The 18,602-nt window shown below is 47.1% G+C and overlaps 1 protein-coding gene across 1 annotated transcript in view; it reads left to right on the forward strand.

Moving 5' to 3' along the window:
- ZCWPW1 (zinc finger CW-type and PWWP domain containing 1) overlaps positions 1-18,602 on the forward strand; it is a 2,385,176-nt gene that overhangs the window by 2,222,329 nt on the left and 144,245 nt on the right. Inside the window, exon 11 of the mRNA XM_044076340.1 lies at positions 5,350-5,443. Within this exon, the coding sequence (XP_043932275.1) occupies positions 5,350-5,443 (94 nt within the window). The remainder of the gene's footprint in view (positions 1-5,349; positions 5,444-18,602) is intronic.

The raw sequence follows: 18,602 nt of genomic DNA on the forward strand, positions 1-18,602 counted from the left end.
CACATACTAATGGAAAGACGATCCAGGAGGTTTCTTCGCTTCCGGCTGGGAGCCAGTCACTACCAGTTCAGAGTCCTTCCCTTTGGTCTCACCACAGCCCCCAGGGTGTTCACCAAAGTGTTAGCAGTGGTTGCGGCCCACCTGAGGCTTCAGGGGGTGCAGGTCTTTCCGTACCTGGACGACTGGCTTCTCACCGCCCCAACAAGGCATCTGCTATCCTTGGCAAGAGACTCCTTTCTTCATCTAGCTCCCTGCCTAGGCATCACGATAAACGTAGGAAAGTCCAACCTGGCCCCTACTCAGTTGATAGAATTCATAGGTGCCAGGTTAGACACGAGGAAGTTAAGAGCCTTTCTCACAACCGACAGAGTTCGGAATCTGCGACTCCAGGTGCGCGCCATCCTCCACTCCAGCTCAGTTCCGGCGGAATTGGTCCTGAGGGCACTAGGGTCTATGGCAGCAGCGATTTCTCTTCTTCCACTCGCCCGGTTGAACATGCGGGTTCTTCAGTGGACACTTCAAGTACAATGGTCATATCTTTCTCTCCCCCTGCATCATCCCATTGCAATCAGCAAGGCTTGCAAGTGGTCTCTCTTGTGGTGGCTCCATTCCCAGGATCTCCACGGAGGCCGCCCCTTTTGTGCATCTCCCCCTCTCGCCACAGTGACCACGGACGCCTCCCGCCTCAGGTGGGGGGGGGCATTTTGCGGGCCGGACGGTCCAAGGCACGTGGAACGACTCAGAGACCTCCCTGCATATCAGTGTTCTGGAGATGAGAGCGGTGCTCTTGGCGTTGCAAGCACTTCATGCCTTTCTTCCCCTGGGAACAATTGCGATTCAGTCAGACAACATGTCGGTGGTCTGGTACATCAACAAACGGGGGAACCAGGTCTTACCCTTTATGTCGAGAAGCCATGAGAGTGTGGGAATGGGCGATCTCCACCAACCGCTTTCTCATCGCAATGCATATTCCGGGTCGGTCCAACATCCTTGCGGACAAGCTCAGTCGCACCATTCTCTCCCCGTACGAGTGGTCTCTCAATGCTCAAGTAGCGAAACGTATCTTCGCACAGTGGGGAACTCCTTGTTGCGATCTCTTTGCTTCTCCCTTAAACACCAAGTGCAACAGTTTTTTCGCTCTAATCCCTCCTCCAGGGGATTCCCCGAGAGACGCTCTGGTGCATGCTTGGCCTCCCGGTCTTCTTTACGCATACCCCCCTTTGCCTCTGATGCTCCAGGTTCTTCAGAAAGCCTCTCGGTTGGGGTGCAGAATGATCCTCATAGCCCCATTCTGGCCTCGGCAGATCTGGTTCCCTTACCTAAGGTCTCACTCAGTGAATCCACCTTGGATTCTTGATCCCATTCCAGATCTGATATCACACCCATCGAACCTACCAACTCCGAACCTGGACAACCTGAAGCTGACTGCTTGGCTGCTCCAGTTCCACTCCTAATCAGGACTCCCGGTATCTCGTCTCCCGTTAAGGCCATTCTGGTAGCGGCACATAAACCCTCTACCAGAAAAATTTACCACAGTAAATGGAAGCGATTCTCCATTTGGGCGGAGCGGCAGGGTCTAGATCCCTTCATGGTTCCCCTTCCTTTGGTGCTAGACTTCCTTACCACTCTTTTTAATGATGACGCCTGTAGTTCCACGGTCAAAGTTCAGCTAGTGGCCATTTCTCATTATCATGTTGGTCATGACTCTGGGCCTCTTATGTGCCAAACTATGTAAAATCTTCCTAAAAGGCACCTTTCTGCTTAGACCCCCTGTCAAGCAGGCGGTTCCACCATGGGATCTTTCCTTGGTTCTTCAGGCCTTGACTGCTCCCCCCTTCGAGCCTGCGGCCACAGTAGATCTAAAATTCTTATCTCTTAAGACTGCATTTTTAGTAGCCATTACTTCAGCCAAAAGAGTTTCGGAACTTCAAGCCCTTTCCATGAAGCCGCCTTACTTGATCTTCCATCCGGACTGTGTGTACCTCAGGATCAATCCCTCGTTTGTACCTCAGGATCAATCCCTCATTTCTTCCTAAGGTAGCTTCGGAAGCAAACATTAATCAGTCCATCAACCTCCCCGTTTTCTTTCCTAATTATCAGAACAAAGGTGAGTACAAGCTGCATTCATTGGAGGTTCACAGGCAGCTTCGTTTTTACCTTAACAGGACAGCTGGTCACAGGCAATCCGACCAGTTGTTCATTTCCTTTGTCAAATTCAGTCTGGGTAAACAAATTTCCAAAGTCTCCTTGTCACGTTGGATTTCCCAGTGTATTCTTTTAGCTTACCAAGCTTTTGGGAGGCCCGCACCGGACGGAGTCCATGCTCATTCAACCCGGTCTGTTTCTACCTCAGCAGCCTTTAAGGCTAGGATTCCTCTGGATGACATTTGTTCAGCGGCCACTTGGGCTTCATCTCATACTTTTATTTCTCATTACAAGCTGGTTATCACGTCTAGAGGTAGAGCATCCTTTGGCTCCGTGTTGCTCCGGAATATCCTTCCATGATGGCCGCCCAAGATTCAGGTAGCTGGGGACTCTGTCCCACAGGTTGCTGACAAATGAATCTCCTACTTCAGATTTAGAAGTTATGTACTTACCATAACGTTCCATCTGAGTAGGTGTATTCATTTGTCTGCAACCATCTCGCCCTCCTATCCCCCTGGCCTTGTCAGTTTCCTGCATAGAATGTGTTACCCTTTGATTAGGGTATTTTGATACAGGGCAAACTCGATCTGAGGTCATGTAGGGAGAGCAGGGCATTATGGGTGAGGGGAGGAGCTAGGAGCTCGGATCCATAGCTGGATAAACCATGCCGGTTCGGATCCGATATCGGATCCATACCCACAGGTTGCAGACAAATGAATACACCTACTCAGATGGAACGTTATGGTAAGTATATAACTTCTAATTTCCTCCCAACGTTTTCTGACAGCAACACATATCCCTGGGACATCCAACATAATAGTGGTCAGGCTCAGCAGGGCTATCCTAGAATGTGTTACCCTTTGATTAGGGTATTTTGATACAGGGCAAACTCGATCTGAGGTCATGTAGGGAGAGCAGGGCATTATGGGTGAGGGGAGGAGCTAGGAGCTCGGATCCATAGCTGGATAAACCATGCCGGTTCGGATCCGATATCGGATCCATACCCACAGGTTGCAGACAAATGAATACACCTACTCAGATGGAACGTTATGGTAAGTATATAACTTCTAATTTCCTCCCAACGTTTTCTGACAGCAACACATATCCCTGGGACATCCAACATAATAGTGGTCAGGCTCAGCAGGGCTATCCTCATGCCTCACAAGTGGTCTGTGAAACAGGAAATTGTAGATCTTTTTTCCGCAAATGGGGCCAGCCTTGCTGTGACCTCTTTCCCTCTCCCTTCAACAACAAATGTAGCAGCTACTTCTCCCTTATTCCTCCTCCAGGTCAGACACTTAGGGACGCTCTAGTCCATGACTGGCCTCAGGGACTCCTTTATGCATTTCCCCCCTTTCCCCTAATTCCAAAAGTCATTCAGAAACCAAAATCGTTGGGTTGCAAAATGATCCTAATTGCCCCCTATTGGCCTAGACAGATTTGGTTTCCGTTCCTGCACCCCCACCTTCTAGCCCAGCTTGGATTCTAGACCCAGTACCGGACCTCTTGATTCATCAATCAGGCGGGCTACACCAATCCCTCCAATCTCGCAAGCTCTCAGCTTGGTTACTCCACTTCCAATCCTAGCCAGGTTCCCCAATATTTCCCCAGTGGTGCGTGATATTATTGTTTCCTCCCATAAGACAAATACAAGGAATGTCTATGCTAGCAAATGGAAAAGATTCTTTTACTGGGCAGAATCCAGGAATTTAGATCTTTTTACAGCTCCTGTACATGAGAGTTTGGATTTCTTAGCAGAACTGTTTCATTCTGGTTCAGTGGCTGCTACCATCAGCGTACAACTAGCTGCCATTTCAAATTTTCATGTCAGAGTTTCTAACTCCAGCATAATGTCTCACAAACTCTGTAAGGCCTTCATGAGAGGTACATCTCTACTTAGACCCCCAGTGAAAGAGCCCCTTCCACCTTGGGATCTCAATTTGGTTCTGGCCTCCTTGATACTGCCACCCTTTGAACCAGCAGCATAATGTTCTTTGAAATTTCTGTCTTGGAAAACTCTTTTTTTAGTTGCTATTACCTCTGCAAGACGTGTTTCAGAACTTCATGCACTGTGTTTGCCCTCCATACCTAGTTTTTCACAAAGACAGAGTTTCTCTGAGAACCAACCCATCTTTTCTACCTAAAGTTTGTTCAGAACACAATTTGAATCAATCCATTGAACTTCCTGTCTTTTTTCCTAATCATTCCAACAAGGCAGAATACAGATTACACCAATTGGATGTGCGTGGACAACTGCGTTTCTATCTCCATAGAACTAAAGAGATGAGAAAAACAGATCAGTTGTTCCTTTCATTTGTTAACAACAAACAAGGCCTTCCAGTTTCTAAAGTAACATTGTCAACATGGTTATCAGACACTATAGTCCATACCTACCATTTATGACAAAAAGATCTTCCAACAAAAGCCAAAGGTCATTCAACCAGGTCTGTAACTACTACGGTAGTGTTTCAATTTAGATTGCCCATAGATTCAATTTGTGCAGCAGCTACTTGGGCAGATCCTCTTACATTCATTTCTCATTACAAAGTAGATGTGTTCTCCCGGGGCAGGGCTTCCTTTGGTTCCACAGTTCTGAAGAGTCTGTTCCAATGAGCCACCCAGGATTGAGGTGCTAGGGACGCTGTCCCATCCAGCAAGAACGAAGGTGAGATTGGACAACTTAACATAAAGAAGTTATGTACCTACCATACAATTCCATGTTAGTTGTCCTTCATCTCACCTTCCTTCTTCCGTCCCTCCCTCCTTCCTCCTTCCTCGAGGATTGAGAGGATTTTCTCAATGGTTTCACTGGCTAATTTGTTTTATTAATTGCTTCCCAAGTAAACCATTTAAATTAACTGTATATCCAGGTTTATTAATGGATTATCTTCTATAATTATGTCAAGTGTGAGCTATCTCAAACAAGATCTGGGTAGCTGACGCTGGGCATTCTGGGATAAGGTGTAGCCTCAAGCCGGTAAAGAGCTCTCAAGCTATAGTAAGTGGCCAAGTTGGAGCCAAGGATCGGCTCCGAACCCATCCAGCAAGAAGGAAGGCGAGATGGACAACTAACATGGAATGTTATGGTAGGTACGTAACTTCTTTATCTGTTCTTTGATGAGGTTAAATTAAGGAGGGTAGGAAAACGAAAGACTGGAGCTTCAAACCATTTACTTAAAATGTTTATGTCTGCTCTTAAATTAGGAACGCATTTCAAAATTTGGATTTTGTTCTCGATATAATAACTGCATAGAAAGTGAAAATCCATATGATGGCAGTGATCTGGAAAGTTCTGGAGGTAATGATGTTTATTTGAATGGATTTGTTGCATTTTCTTTTTTAATTGATTGGATTTTTGCATTTCATTATATACTTGTAAATGAGTTGCATTTGAACCATTTAGTTTCTGTTTGCAGAGAAAGAAATGGTACTTCCGGTGTTTGAGTTACGTGCTTATATATGTCATATTTATTAAGCATAATGAATCTTCTGCATCTTACTTGACTCAGTCTGTTCACATCAACAGCAGGATTAGAAGCCACAAGCCGAAGTCCATGTTTATCTTTTTAAGACTCTTACAGACTCAAAAAAATTATCCTGTTGCTCCCACAATGCACCATGCCACTTCTTTTCTGTATAACTCTGATTTGCCCCATTACAAAAGGTACCAGAGGCTCATATTTACTGCAGTAGCTATTTCTTTAGTTTTGCTGAAAATCATTGTTCAGGTCAGATATTTCAATCTTTTGAAATTTACAGAAAGCATTGGTAGATTTTAGCTAATAGTATTAGAGGGTTTGGCTACTTTCTGTGCGTTTTCCTCCTCATTCTTGTCAGATCACTATTTTGGCCAAGTTTTTCATTTGGTCAGTAGTGTTCCTTTGCCTTGCACGGTGCAAATTGTCATGATTTGTTCAGTTTGATGATGGTCAAAATAACTTTTCAATGGTTTTATTCAAACAGGATAAGGATATGACTTCCAGTTTCAGAAAATGTGTGGCATATGGGCATAAAGTTCCCTCATCTGACATCTATGCTTAACATGTAATGCGTCTCATTGCTGAACATTTAGTTCTTATCTGTAATATCTGTAAAAAGGTTGGTTTAAGGATACTTCAAAAAAGGAAAAATAAACTGATACTAAAAGGGCTATTGCTGTCCTATTTCTCCGCTGGTATCCAAAACTGAAAAAGATAAAAGCAGATGATGAAGACACTTTTAGAGAGGTAGAAACTTTCCCCTTCTGCTGCCAAAACCTCTAGGGTGGAAATTTCTGCTCAGGTTGTTATAGACAAACCCAGTACATCTTCAGTTGATACATCTAGGAGTGTTACTTAACCTTTTGCAGTCAAGCAGGTTAAAACTTTAGATATGAAGTAGTTAACTTAATTTTTTCAGCAACCTGTGGGTATTGGATCCGATTCGGATCCGAGCCGGCAGCTTTCCAAGCTAAAAGATCCGAGCTCCAAGCTCCTCCCCCTAACCATAATGCCCTGCCATCTCTCTCTAACCCTCAGATCTCATTTGTCGCGGCTTCCATAAGCTTCTCAGAATGAGCTCCGAGCATAGTACTGTGAGTTTAGCATTTAAATCTTGAATTTCTGTCAAACTTTCTCTAACTTTGTGTGTGTGAACTCCCTCTTATCTTTCTAGCCTTTTTTGGGTAGTTCTTTTAACTTTTTGGTTAAGTTAGATTTATTCCCCTCCTCCCTCTGCATGTGTGAAGGTGTGTGCTTGTGGGCCTATTTTCTTCTCTTCTATAATGGCTGAAGGCCCTAAAGTCATTTTCTCTAAATGTGCCGAGTGTGGCCATAAGCTGTCCCCAGCGGATGGCCACACTCGGTGTGTCCTGTGCCTGGGGGTTGATCACCTCTCCTCGGGCTGCACTATTTGTGCAGCCTTCAACCCCAGGGCTTTGAAAGATAGGAGGTCGAAGCTTATTCTGGCGGGCCTTTTGCCCCCAGACTCTGCTTCGCCCTCCTCATTGGCGCCAGCTGCGGCTGCCCCACCTGCCGCTCCTGATCCCCTGGCCGGGACTCAACCTCCCTCACTGGCCCAGGAGGAAAGGGACGGCAGAAAGAAGGATAAAAAGGATAGGGAGAGAGAGAAAGAAAGACACCGTAGCCTCAAGAGGTGGTCCGGCTCATCCCCTTCTGCCCCGCCGTCCAAACAGCTTGACTCTCCCCTTAAGGTCTCCGGGCCTTCCCCCTCCCGGCTCCGTTCTCCACGCCCACGCTTCTCCCCAGAGCTGGAGGAGGAAACCCGGTCACCTTCGAGGTCATCTAGGTGGCCTACCCGGCCGGCTTCTGTGGCCTCGTCTAGATCCACCAGAAGTTTCGCGGACGCAGATATGAACCAGATGATGCGTCAATTTCTCCAGGCCCAAATGCAGATGAGATTGCTCTTGCCTCCCCCCCTCTGGGGGGGAGCTCGACAACTTTTTTCGTCCCCATTGCTCCTTCTCTGACCCGCTTTCGGGGTTCGGAGCTGTGGGACCCGACTAGCTTCAGAGCCGGGGTAGGGTCGGCGCTGACAACGTTTTCTACTTCGGCGCCGACTGTACCCTGGAGTCTGTCAGATCCGAGCTCTTGGGGCCATAAGCTGAGCATTGGATCCGGACGGGTCAGTGGGCCTTTGGCTCTATTAAGGTCGGGGCACACTACCCTTTCGGATCCGATCGGGTCACCTTCGGCGCCGGTCCGCACTTCGGATCCGAGGGGACTGCTTTCGGATCCAGGGGAAAGCAGTTCTCCCTCAGCATTCAATGACGTGGAGAAGGTCCTTTCGAGGGATTCGAGGCCCCAGGCTCTTGCTACGGATCCACCTGCCATTCCCACTCAGATGGGCCTGTCTTCCATCATCCGGCCCCAGGGACAGCCTGCGCCTACGTCCCAGATTGTTCCCGTAGAGGAACAGGACATTGTTGGTGAGGTCTCTTTGGACAGCCCCCCTGAGGAGGTCCCTCACAAACGAAAGTGCAAGAGGAGGCACTTGGACTCACCCGAGTCCCTCACGGAGGACACAGACTTAGAGGAAGGGGAGGTTCCCCAAGGTCACCCCCCCGAACACGTCTCCTTCGGAGACATTATGGAAATGTTACGCATTAGAGGGGGGTGGTCTGCCCAAAAACCTTCCTCGGATGAGTCTGTGTTTCTGAAGGCATTTGACACAGGCCCTTCTACCTCTTGGGTGTCCCCTCCCGCTGACCCCCTGGTAGACCTGATAACTACCAGGGCATGGAAGGAGCCGGACACTGTCGAGCCAATACCCAAGAGACCAGACAGGATCCTCAGCCCTCCCACGGACAGGACAGTTTGGAGCAAGGGTGCCCCAGTGGATGCCATGGTGGTGGCGGCTGCCACTAAAAAGGAATTAGCACAGGAGAGTTCCTCGGTGCATCCTCCAGACAAGGAGTCTCGGATGATGGACCACTTTGGAAAGCGGATGTTCTCTTCAGCGACCTTCTCTGTAAGGTCACTGAATTATATGGTACATGTGATTCGGCTCCAGTGGGACTTGATTAAAGAGTATGCTGGGTCACCCCCAGAGTCCATGTCGGCTGAGGACAAGCGGACCTTCTCGGCTCGAATGGCCAGTCTCAAGTCAATCACCTACACATCTATGCAGCTTCTCTCCCATGCTATGGAGGGAGCGGCTAGAGCTAGCTGAATGGGCGTCGTCTTACGTAGACAGGCCTGGCTCCGTCTCTGCGATTTTGCGGAACCCTTCAAGGCGTCCTTCGTGAACTCCCCTTTTAACAGTTCTACGCTGTTCGGCAAAACCATCTGCGATACGCTCCTCCAGAGCGGAAAGACGGGAAGATGTTGTCTGCCATTGGGATCCGCTTCTCGCCTCCTCAGAGGTCCTACTCCAGGAACCAAAGAGGACGAAAGAAGATGTGGTTCCGGAAAGCTCAACAATCCCATTTCACTCTGGATCCCTCGTACTTCAGAGGCAGAGGAGGACAGGGTGGACGCCGACCCAGAGGCAGAGGGGGTCTGAAGAATTTTGGGTCGAGAGAACCTTTTTCGGATCGACCCGCATAGCAGCCCTGAGGGGTTGCCCGACTGCTCCGCTCTGGAGGCAGTCAGGGGGCGCTTCTTGGAATACCTAGCGAAATGGGAGTCCATTACAACAGATCACTGGGTGCTCCAAATCATATCCAGAGGCTATTCAATTCCTTTCCTATCGTACCCTCCCCGATCAACAAGACCCCCCGATGTTCCACCCGATCAGAGGGAGGCAGCAGCATCAGAAATTCGAGGGCTGCTAAGAAAAAGAGCCATCCAGTGCGTCCCCCCGAACAATCCGGATCAGGCTTTTACTCCAGGTTCTTTTTGGTGCCAAAAAAGACGGGGGACTTATGACCCATTCTCAACCTGTCCACACTGAACCTGTCAGTCACCAAAGAAAAATTCCGGATGGTCACTATTCAATCCATTCTCCCAGTTTTGCAGTAGAACAACTGGATGTGCTCGATAGACCTCAAGGATGCATACTACCACATTCTGATGGACAGACGATCCAGAAGGTTCCTCTGCTTTCGGCTGGGAGCCAGCCATTATCAGTTCAGGGTCTCACCACAGCCCCCAAGGTGTTCACCAAGGTCATGGCAGTTGTAGGGGCCCACCTTAGGCTTCAGGGGATACAGGTCTTTTCGTACCTGGACAACTGGCTCCTAACCGCCCCCCACCAGGCATCAACTCTGCTCAGGCAGGGACTACTTCTTACACCTAGCCCGCCACCTAGGCATCACGATAAACCACCAGAAATCCTCCCTTCAACCTACTCAAATTTTGGAATTCATAGGGGCCAGGATAGACACTACACAATCCAGAGTCTTTCTGACAGTGAACAGACTTCGCAGTCCAAGCCTTCACATTCTAGACCTCTTACAATTGTCAGCTCCCCCAGCGGAACTAGTCCTGAGGGCCCTGGGATCCATGGCAGTGGCCATCAATCTGTCGCCCTTTGCTCGCCTGAAGATGAGAATCCTTCAATGGACATTGCAAGTTCAATGGTCCATTCTTTTTCACCCCCTGTCTACACCTATTCCCCTCAGCAGGATTTGCAGGGAGTCGCTTCTTTGGTGACTCTGCTCCAGAGATCTCAGAGAAGGCCTTCCCTTCGTTATACCCCCTCCCCAAGTCACGGTGACCACGGACGCATCTCTCCTTGGGTGGTGGGGGAATTGCATGGGCAGATCCGTTCAAGGCACGTGGACTTTCACAGAGACCTCACTGCATATCAGTGTCCTGGAGATGAGGGCGGTGCTTCTAGCGTTGCAGGCTCTCCATCCCCTTCTTCCTGCAGGAACTATTGCACTTCAAACAGACAACATGTCGGTAGTCTGGTACATAAACAAACGGGGGAACCAGATCCTATCCACTTTGCAGGGAGGCAATGAGAGTATGGGAATGGGCAATATCCACCAACTGCTTTCTCATAGCAATGCACATCCCGGGTCGGTCAAACATCTTGGCGGACAGGTTGAGTCAAACGATCCTCTCACCTTAGAAGTGGTCTCTGAACCCAGCAGTAGCAAAACAAATCTTCCTCGAATGGGGTCAACCTTGCTGCGATCTCTTTGCCTCACCTTCAAACACAAAGTGCAGTGAGTTCTTCGTTCTGATTCCCCCACCAGGGGAAGCCCCCAGAGACGCTGTAGTTCATGCTTGGCCATCCGGTCTTCTGTATGCTTATCCTCCTCTTCCATTGATGACAAAATTCTTGCAGAAAGCTCGTCGGTTGGGGAGCAAAGTTATCCTCATAGCCCCATTCTGGCCACGTCAAACCTGGTTCCCTTACCTGCGGTCTCATCTAGTACATCCTCCCTGGATTTTAGATCCCAATCCGGATCTGATCTCTCATCCTTTAGGATTGAAGACCCCCGACCTGGACTACCTCAAGCTCTCAGCTTGGGTGATCCAGTTCCCTTAATGGTTAGGACTCCTTTTATATCTTCCTTGGTTAAGGCCATCCTGGTGGCTGCCCATAAACCGTCTACCAGGAAAATCTACAAGAGTAAATGGAAACGTTTCTCTGTCTGGGCGGAGCACAGGAACTTAGACCCCTTCACGGCTCCTATCTCAGCAATTCTAGACTTTCTTTCTCATACTTTTGATCAAGGAGCTAGTGCTTCTACTATTAAAGTTCAGTTGGCAGCTATTTCCCACTACCACGTTGGAAACAGTTCAGGGCCTCTAGCGTCCTCCAAGATATGCAAAACATTCATGAAAGGAACCTTTTTGTTAAGACCCCCTATTAAAGATGCAGTGCCTCCATGGGATATTACCCTAGTTCTTCAAGCTCTGACTGGGCCTCCTTTTGAACCCGCGGCTTCAGTCGACTTAAAATATGTATCTTGGAAGACGGCCTTCCTGATTGCCATTACTTCTGCTAGAAGGATATCGGAGCTTCACGCTCTTTGCAGTAAACCTCCATACATCATCTTTCATAAAGACAGGGTCTCCCTCAGGACTAATCCCTCTTTTCTGCCCAAAGTGGCTTCAGAAGCCAACATCAACCAGTCCATCAATCTACCTGTCTTCTTTCCAAATTTCCAAAACAAAGGAGAATACAGACTTCATTGTCTGGATGTTCACAGACAGTTACATTTTTACTTAAACAGAATATCAGATCTTCAAAAATCTGATAAACTTTTTGTTTCCTTTGCAAAATCCTGTCTGGGGAAGACAGTCACTAAAGTAACCTTAGCTAGATGGATTTCCCAGTGCATTCTCCTAACATACAAAAGTTCTGGTCGTCCGGAGCCCCTGAGAGTGCGAGCCCATTCTACCCGATCTATGGCTACTTCTGCTGTTTTCTGGTCAAGGGTTTCTTTGGATGACATTTGCTCAGCAGCTACTTGGGCTTCCTCTCATACCTTTATTACACACTATAAATTGGATTTAATATCCAGAGGACGTGCATCGTTTGGCTCCGCAGTGCTCCGGAATATCCTTCCATAAGGGCCTCCCAAGTTGCTGGTAGCTGGGGACTCACAGGTTGCTGAGCAAATGAAGTTAACTACTTCAGATAAAGAAGTTATGTACTCACCATAACGTTCCATCTGAGTAGGTAACTTTATTTGTCTGCAACCGACCCTCCCTCCATTCCTCAGACCCTTAGTTCGTTATCAAAGGATCAGGATATGTCTTCATTCAGTTGACATCACTGGAACGTATTGTAACCCTTTCTAGGTTATAGAATTTCCTATTGCCTTTTTTTCTGGCAAACTGGATCTGAGGGTTAGAGGGAGATGACAGGGAATTATGGGTAGGGGAGGAGCTTGGAGCTTGGATCTTTTAGCTTGGAAAGCTGCCGGCTCGGATCTGAATTTGATCCAATACCCACAGGTTGCAGACAAATGAAGTTACTTACTCAGATGGAACGTTATGGTGAGTACATAACTTTTTTTTACTGGTATTAGTTGGGGATCATTCATTTAGAAAGCAAGTAACATCTCTTCAGAAAAGGAACTTTCTAGGTTCCTAAAATCTGGACTTACTTCAGCAATGTTTATGCATTCTTCCAGGTTCTCCCACAGTCCCTCTTTCCATATTCCTTACACGTTGATTGGGACAAGATGATGAGAATATTTGTCAAGGCACAAACTGAGCTGGATATCATGTCGAACACCTCTGTATTTAGGGTGAGATGAGAAGGTTTCTTTCCTCTTCTTCTTTTGCTTCTTCTTCAGGCCTATTTTCAGCACATAGTGAATCACTGTATATTTGTTGTAGACTGTACATTGGCACCAAGTCTAACTTCACCTTTGACAGAGGCGTTCCCTTCCTTGGTGGTGGCTTTGTTATTAGGGACAGGAATGTTTATGCCAGTGAATCAATGCTGGCCTTGGCTCCATTACCTTCTGGGCCGCTGTCGGTGTTGTCCAGCGTGGTGTTTGAGTTCTTGGTACAAAAGCTGTCTTTGGCATCGACTATGACATTTGTGCTGAGACCTGATCTCATCATGTTAGTACCAACTCATTCAGTTCCATGACCATCTTAATCCCAGGTCTCTTCAAAGCCAAGATCCTTGAGAATGATAACTGAGAGTTTGGAAAAGTTGAACATACAACCTTCTGGGCTGAGAGATATCACATCAAAGTCAGCACATTACATATGTTACATCCCCCTCAATATCCCTTAATCTAGAGTTTGGCCACATTATTTATGTGCCAAATAAGATGAGGTATGGAAACCTGCCTGAGATGTAGAATGGAGGTATCCAATTCTGGTTACTCTTCATTACACTTGGACAAGGTCTTCTTGAATATCCACAGAAAATGGAAGTACAAAAAGAAATACATGGGCCCCCCCATGGAGGGTGCTTCTCTAGTATGTTTTGCTGATCCCAAAATTGGAGAATTTTGTAGTTAATAAAGCAGAAGGGGTCATGACCCATTGACCCAGTGTGTTCAGAAGATCAGATACTACAGGAATCTTTTCTCTTATCTAATAAGTAGTTTCTTCTGCCAACCACGTGATGGTGTTGGCAGGGAGATTGGCAAGAAAAAGCTTGGCAGCACCTATACGTAGGAGACTGAACAAGATCTTGTGGCCTCCCAAAAGTCCATAAGTGTTAGAATAAGGCTGTGATGGTTGACTGCATTTTTGTGGCTTCCGCACAATAAAATTAGCTATAAGAACAGAGCTCTGCATGCCACTCTCCTGATAAGGCATCTCTGGTGATAAAACACTTTAGTAAGTTATGTGTATATGTCAGGTACTTTCTCTATCTATGCCCTCAACTACCTTTTACACATGATGCATTTTCGGGATGACCTGGCATAGAGAACTTTACAAGTGTTGAAAAGCTGCCTCATGGTAACTTAAACACAACTTTGAGTCACAGGTGACAAGGCTGATGAATGCTAACAATCTGTTTATATAGTTTATATAATGCAGTAAATGGAGCAGCCCATTTGCCAGGGTCAGGCCTTGCTATTCAACATCATTCTTGACTCAAGACACTGTAACTTTGTGGAACACGTCAAGACATCCTTCGTGGCTCATGCTTGTTTGGGTCACAACTGAAAGAGAAACTGCAAAAGAGCAAGCAGGAAGAGAAGACAACACAACTGCAGATGTAAAGTTTTCCACACATTAGAGCCCCTTTTCTTGCAGCCAGATGAATGCACAATATTTAATTGATGCTATATTGTCCACTGTATCTGCCTTGACTGGTGGAATAATCCAACCTAGTGACAGATCCAAACCAGGAACTTTTCCACTATAGAAGGTCACTCCAGCACACAAGCTCCTCCCTTCTCCCACAGTGCACCAGTGTTCTAACAGTTCAAAACCGTGTAAGAAACTTCTCTTTGTGGAAGAGTTTCAATTCATATATATTTAGTTAATCACTGTATATTAATAAGATCAGATAACGGTAGTAGAAGTAGTGAACCTAAACTCATCCTAAGTCAAGAAAATAATAAAAAATATAATTTGAAATATTATACAGAATTAGTAAGTATTGCAAAATAATCCAAGCAGGGTCGACAGTCTGTTTCCAGTCAGAAATGCTTTAGTAAGCACACAGACAAGTGATTCAAGTAAAACAAAACTAACAGAATAATAGATGTTAAGTTGTCCAATCTCACCTTCGTTCTTGCTGGATGGGTTCGGAGCCAATCCTCGGCTCCGACTCGGCCACTTTCTATAGCTCAAGTGCTCTTTACTGGCTAGAGGCTACCCCTTATCCCAGAATGCCCAGTGTCAGCTACCCAGATCTCGTTTGCCGCGTTAGCTGCAAGGTTGCGTCAATACTGGCTCAGGCTTAGTATAACTTTTTCCTCTATTTAAAGTTAAATAATTTACTTAAAAAATTAGTATATTTTTTCTCTGTTATAGTAGTTTGTACGTTTATTTAGTTGTAAACCCCTTATCTCGTTCTTTGTTGTGTTTTTTTGTGCTGTGTTGGCCGTCGCCCCTTAGTCGCTAGGCCTTCTGTTGTTCCCTGAACTTGTTTAAGTCAGAGAGCTCTTCCCCCCCATCTCCCTTAAGGACAGCCATTTAAGTTAGAGGCGCTCCTTTAAGTTTTTTTTAATATAATTTTTTTTTATTATTGTAGTGTGTCTTTTTGTGGTAATTCTCAAAATGTCCAAGGAAGTTAAAACCTCAGGGTTTAAAAAGTGTGACTCATGCTGTCAGAGGATGTCTCTGACAGATGGGCACACTAGTTCTGTGTACTGCTTGGGGGCTCTGCACCTGCAGGACTCTTGCTCTATTTGTCATGCCTTTAGTCCAAGGGTCCTGCCGGAGCGGAAAAACAAGATAATCCTCCTTGGATTGTTGAAACAGGATTCTCCGGCTAAAGCATCTCAGCCAGTGAAATCTTTGAAGTCAATCAAGCCGTCGGCTCCATGTTCGGAACCGACCTGTGAGCTTGACAGACCAAGTGTATTGGTGCCCTATAGCACAGACAAGACTACTCCTCCATCAGCTCCAACTGTTACCTCAGAGCCGTCTCAGAGCCACAAACAAACTAGGTCTCCTTCATTGGAGCCGATTCGCTCGGTGCCACAATCACCCTTACTTCAGAGGAAAGCCAGTCATCGCTCATCTTTCCACTCCTCTCGATCCTCGAGGTTATCGGATCAGGAAGTAGAGAGAGTGGTCAGTAGGTTACTGAAGTCACAGGCCTTTGCAAAAATGTTTTCGAGCCTGTATCAACAGGCCTTGGCTCCATTCGCTTCGATATTGATTCCCCCTCCGACTATGCTTAGTTCGGAGCCAGAGTTCATGGACATTCTGGTAGTGATTCCTTCGGTGCCGATGAAATCCTCTTTGGCTCCGATGTTTGCTCCGATTACCTTAGTTCTTCCTTCCATCGAGGTATCTGGGCGCCAAAGCTCTCTCATCGGCACCAAGGGGGGAATTGGCATCAGACCATTATCTGACCCCGCTCTCCCTCTTGGAGCGTTGGCTCAGTTGAGCTTGGCTCCCACATCGGCCTTGGAGCCACCGCCCTTGGCACAGAGTGGGATTACTGTCTCTTTGGAGCCGAAGCCCTCTTTGTGTCGAGACCGTGATGCTTTCGAGGTCATGAGGAGAGTGCTGTCACCACAGACGGCCCCACTATCAGTCCCATTGGCTCCGTCCCCTTCGGTGTCTGTGACAACCTCTGCTCCTCCTCCAGCCTCAAAGCGTAGGGAACCTATACCCTAGGACACCCCATTGGGTGAACCCTCTTCTTCCAAAACCTCCCCAGAGCATTCTGAGCAGGCTTCCCGGAAGAAAAAGTGCAAGAGGAAGCACCTAGACTCCCCTGAGTCTGTCATCTCAGATACAGACCTGGATGAATCAGAGGGGTCCTCAAGGTCCCCCTCTGAAGATGTTCCCTTTTCGGATATCCTCGAGATTCTTAGGCAGAGGTGTAACTGGACTTCCCTAGCCCCCTCCGAGGACCAGTCTGTATACCTGGACGCATTTGGTTCCCAACATACCACCTCCTGGGTGTCTCTGCCTTTTGATCCACTCATGTCCGTAGGGTCTTGAAAGGCTTGGTCAGCTCCAGATTCCATGGAAGCTGTCCCGAGGAGACCTAATAAATTTACCACAGCTCCCCAAGACAAGCAATTCCTGACTAAAGGTGTCCCAGTTGATGCCATGATGCTAGCAGTAGCCACAAAGAGAGAGGTAGCTGAAACCTCCTCATCTGTCCATCCTCTGAATAAAGAGCCTCATACGATGGACAGATATGGGAAGCGAATGTTTTCATCAGCGACCTTCTCCCTTAGGTCCCTGAACTATCTTTCTCATTTTACTAGACTTCAGAGGGATCTCCTGAAAGAGCTTGGAGATACCCTACAAGATCCCACAGCTGAGGGAGCTTCAGCCAAGGTAGCTACCCAGCTGGCGACTTTAAATTCAATAGTCAACTCCTCCCATGAGGCTTTTTTCATATGCAGCCGATGGAGCGAGCAGAGCTGCAGGAACAGGAATGGCTCTTAGGAGACATTCTTGTCTGCGGCTGGGTCAATTTGCAGAACCTTTCAGAGTGTCCTTCACCAATACCCCCTTTGATGGCTCCTCTCTCTTTGGGCCTCAGGTGAAAGACACACTTACCAGGTGGCAGCAGGAAGGCAAGACGCTCTCTGATGTGGGAGTCCGTTTTTTCACTCCTGCCAGACCATACCCAAAGGGTCAGAAGGGTGGAAAGATGTGGTTTCAAAAATCCCAGGGGTCCTTGCCTGATGCACATGGTGATTTTTCTCCCAGGGGTAGAGGGGGAAACAATAACAATGGCAGACACCTCCCTCATGGCAGAGGGGGTCCGCAAAATCAGGGTGACAGAGATACATTCTCTTCCAAACCCTATCAACATCGCTGAAGGGGTGCCCCACTGCTCAACTTTGGAGGCAGTCGGGGGAAGGCTTTCATTGTACCCAATTGCCTGGCAAAATATTACAAAAGACAAATGGGTACTATCTATTATATATGGAGGTTATAAAATTCCCTTCCATCAACCCCCAATTGTTTAAAAAACAAATCCAACACAGATGTTCCACCCAATCTATGGGATCAGGCAGTCAGAGATGCTTCAAGACTGCTAGAAAAATGAGCCATCCAGGAAGTCCCCACAGACCAAGTAGGATCTGGAATTTACTCAAGATTCATTTTAGTACCCAAAAAGACAGGGAACTGGAGACCAATTCTGGATCTCAGCAGATTAAACAAATCTGTACAAAAAGAAAAGTTCCTGATGGTAACACTGCAGTCCATTCTCCCCTTTTTGGGTCAGGACAATTGGATGTGCTCCATAGATCTTCATGACGTGTACTATCATATAAAAATGGACAGACGGTCCAGGAGATTTCTACGCTTCCGGCTTGGGGCCAGTCATTACCAGTTCAGAGCTCTGGGTCTCACCACAGCCTACAGGGTGTTCACCAAATGCATGGCAGTAGTTACGGCTCACCTGAGACAACTAGGATTCCAGGTGTTTCCTTATCTAGATGACTGGATTCTCACTGCTACCACCAGGCAGCAACTTATAGAGGCACGAGATTACACCATCACAACCTATGCTCAACTAGGTATCACAATAAACTTTGAAAAATCTGCCTTGTTACCCTGTCAATCTATTACATACATAGGAGCAGAGCTAGACACAAGAAAAATGATTGTAAAATTGCCTCAGGAAAGAGTTTCCATTATTCGACACCAGGTGTCACTTCTCCTGAGGAGCAAAAGAATTCAAGTCAAATATGTTCTTCAAGCTCTAGGGTCCATGGCAGCAGCCATTCTTCTAGGTCCCTTAGCACGCTTTCACATGAGAATCCTTCAGTGGCTTCTTTTCACACAATGGTCCTTCCAGGAATTACCCATGTCTCACAAGATTCTAATTATGGAATCTTGCAAGAAACACCTTTCCTGGTGGATGGTCTCCCTGCTAGTGACTCAGGGCAGACCTTTCATGGAATCCCATCAGGTGGCCAGAGTGACCAC

The sequence above is a fragment of the Protopterus annectens genome, chromosome 7.part0 (assembly GCF_019279795.1).
Source record: "Protopterus annectens isolate FY-2018-M chromosome 7.part0, PAN1.0, whole genome shotgun sequence".
In the NCBI taxonomy this organism is placed as follows: Eukaryota; Metazoa; Chordata; order Ceratodontiformes; family Protopteridae; genus Protopterus; species Protopterus annectens.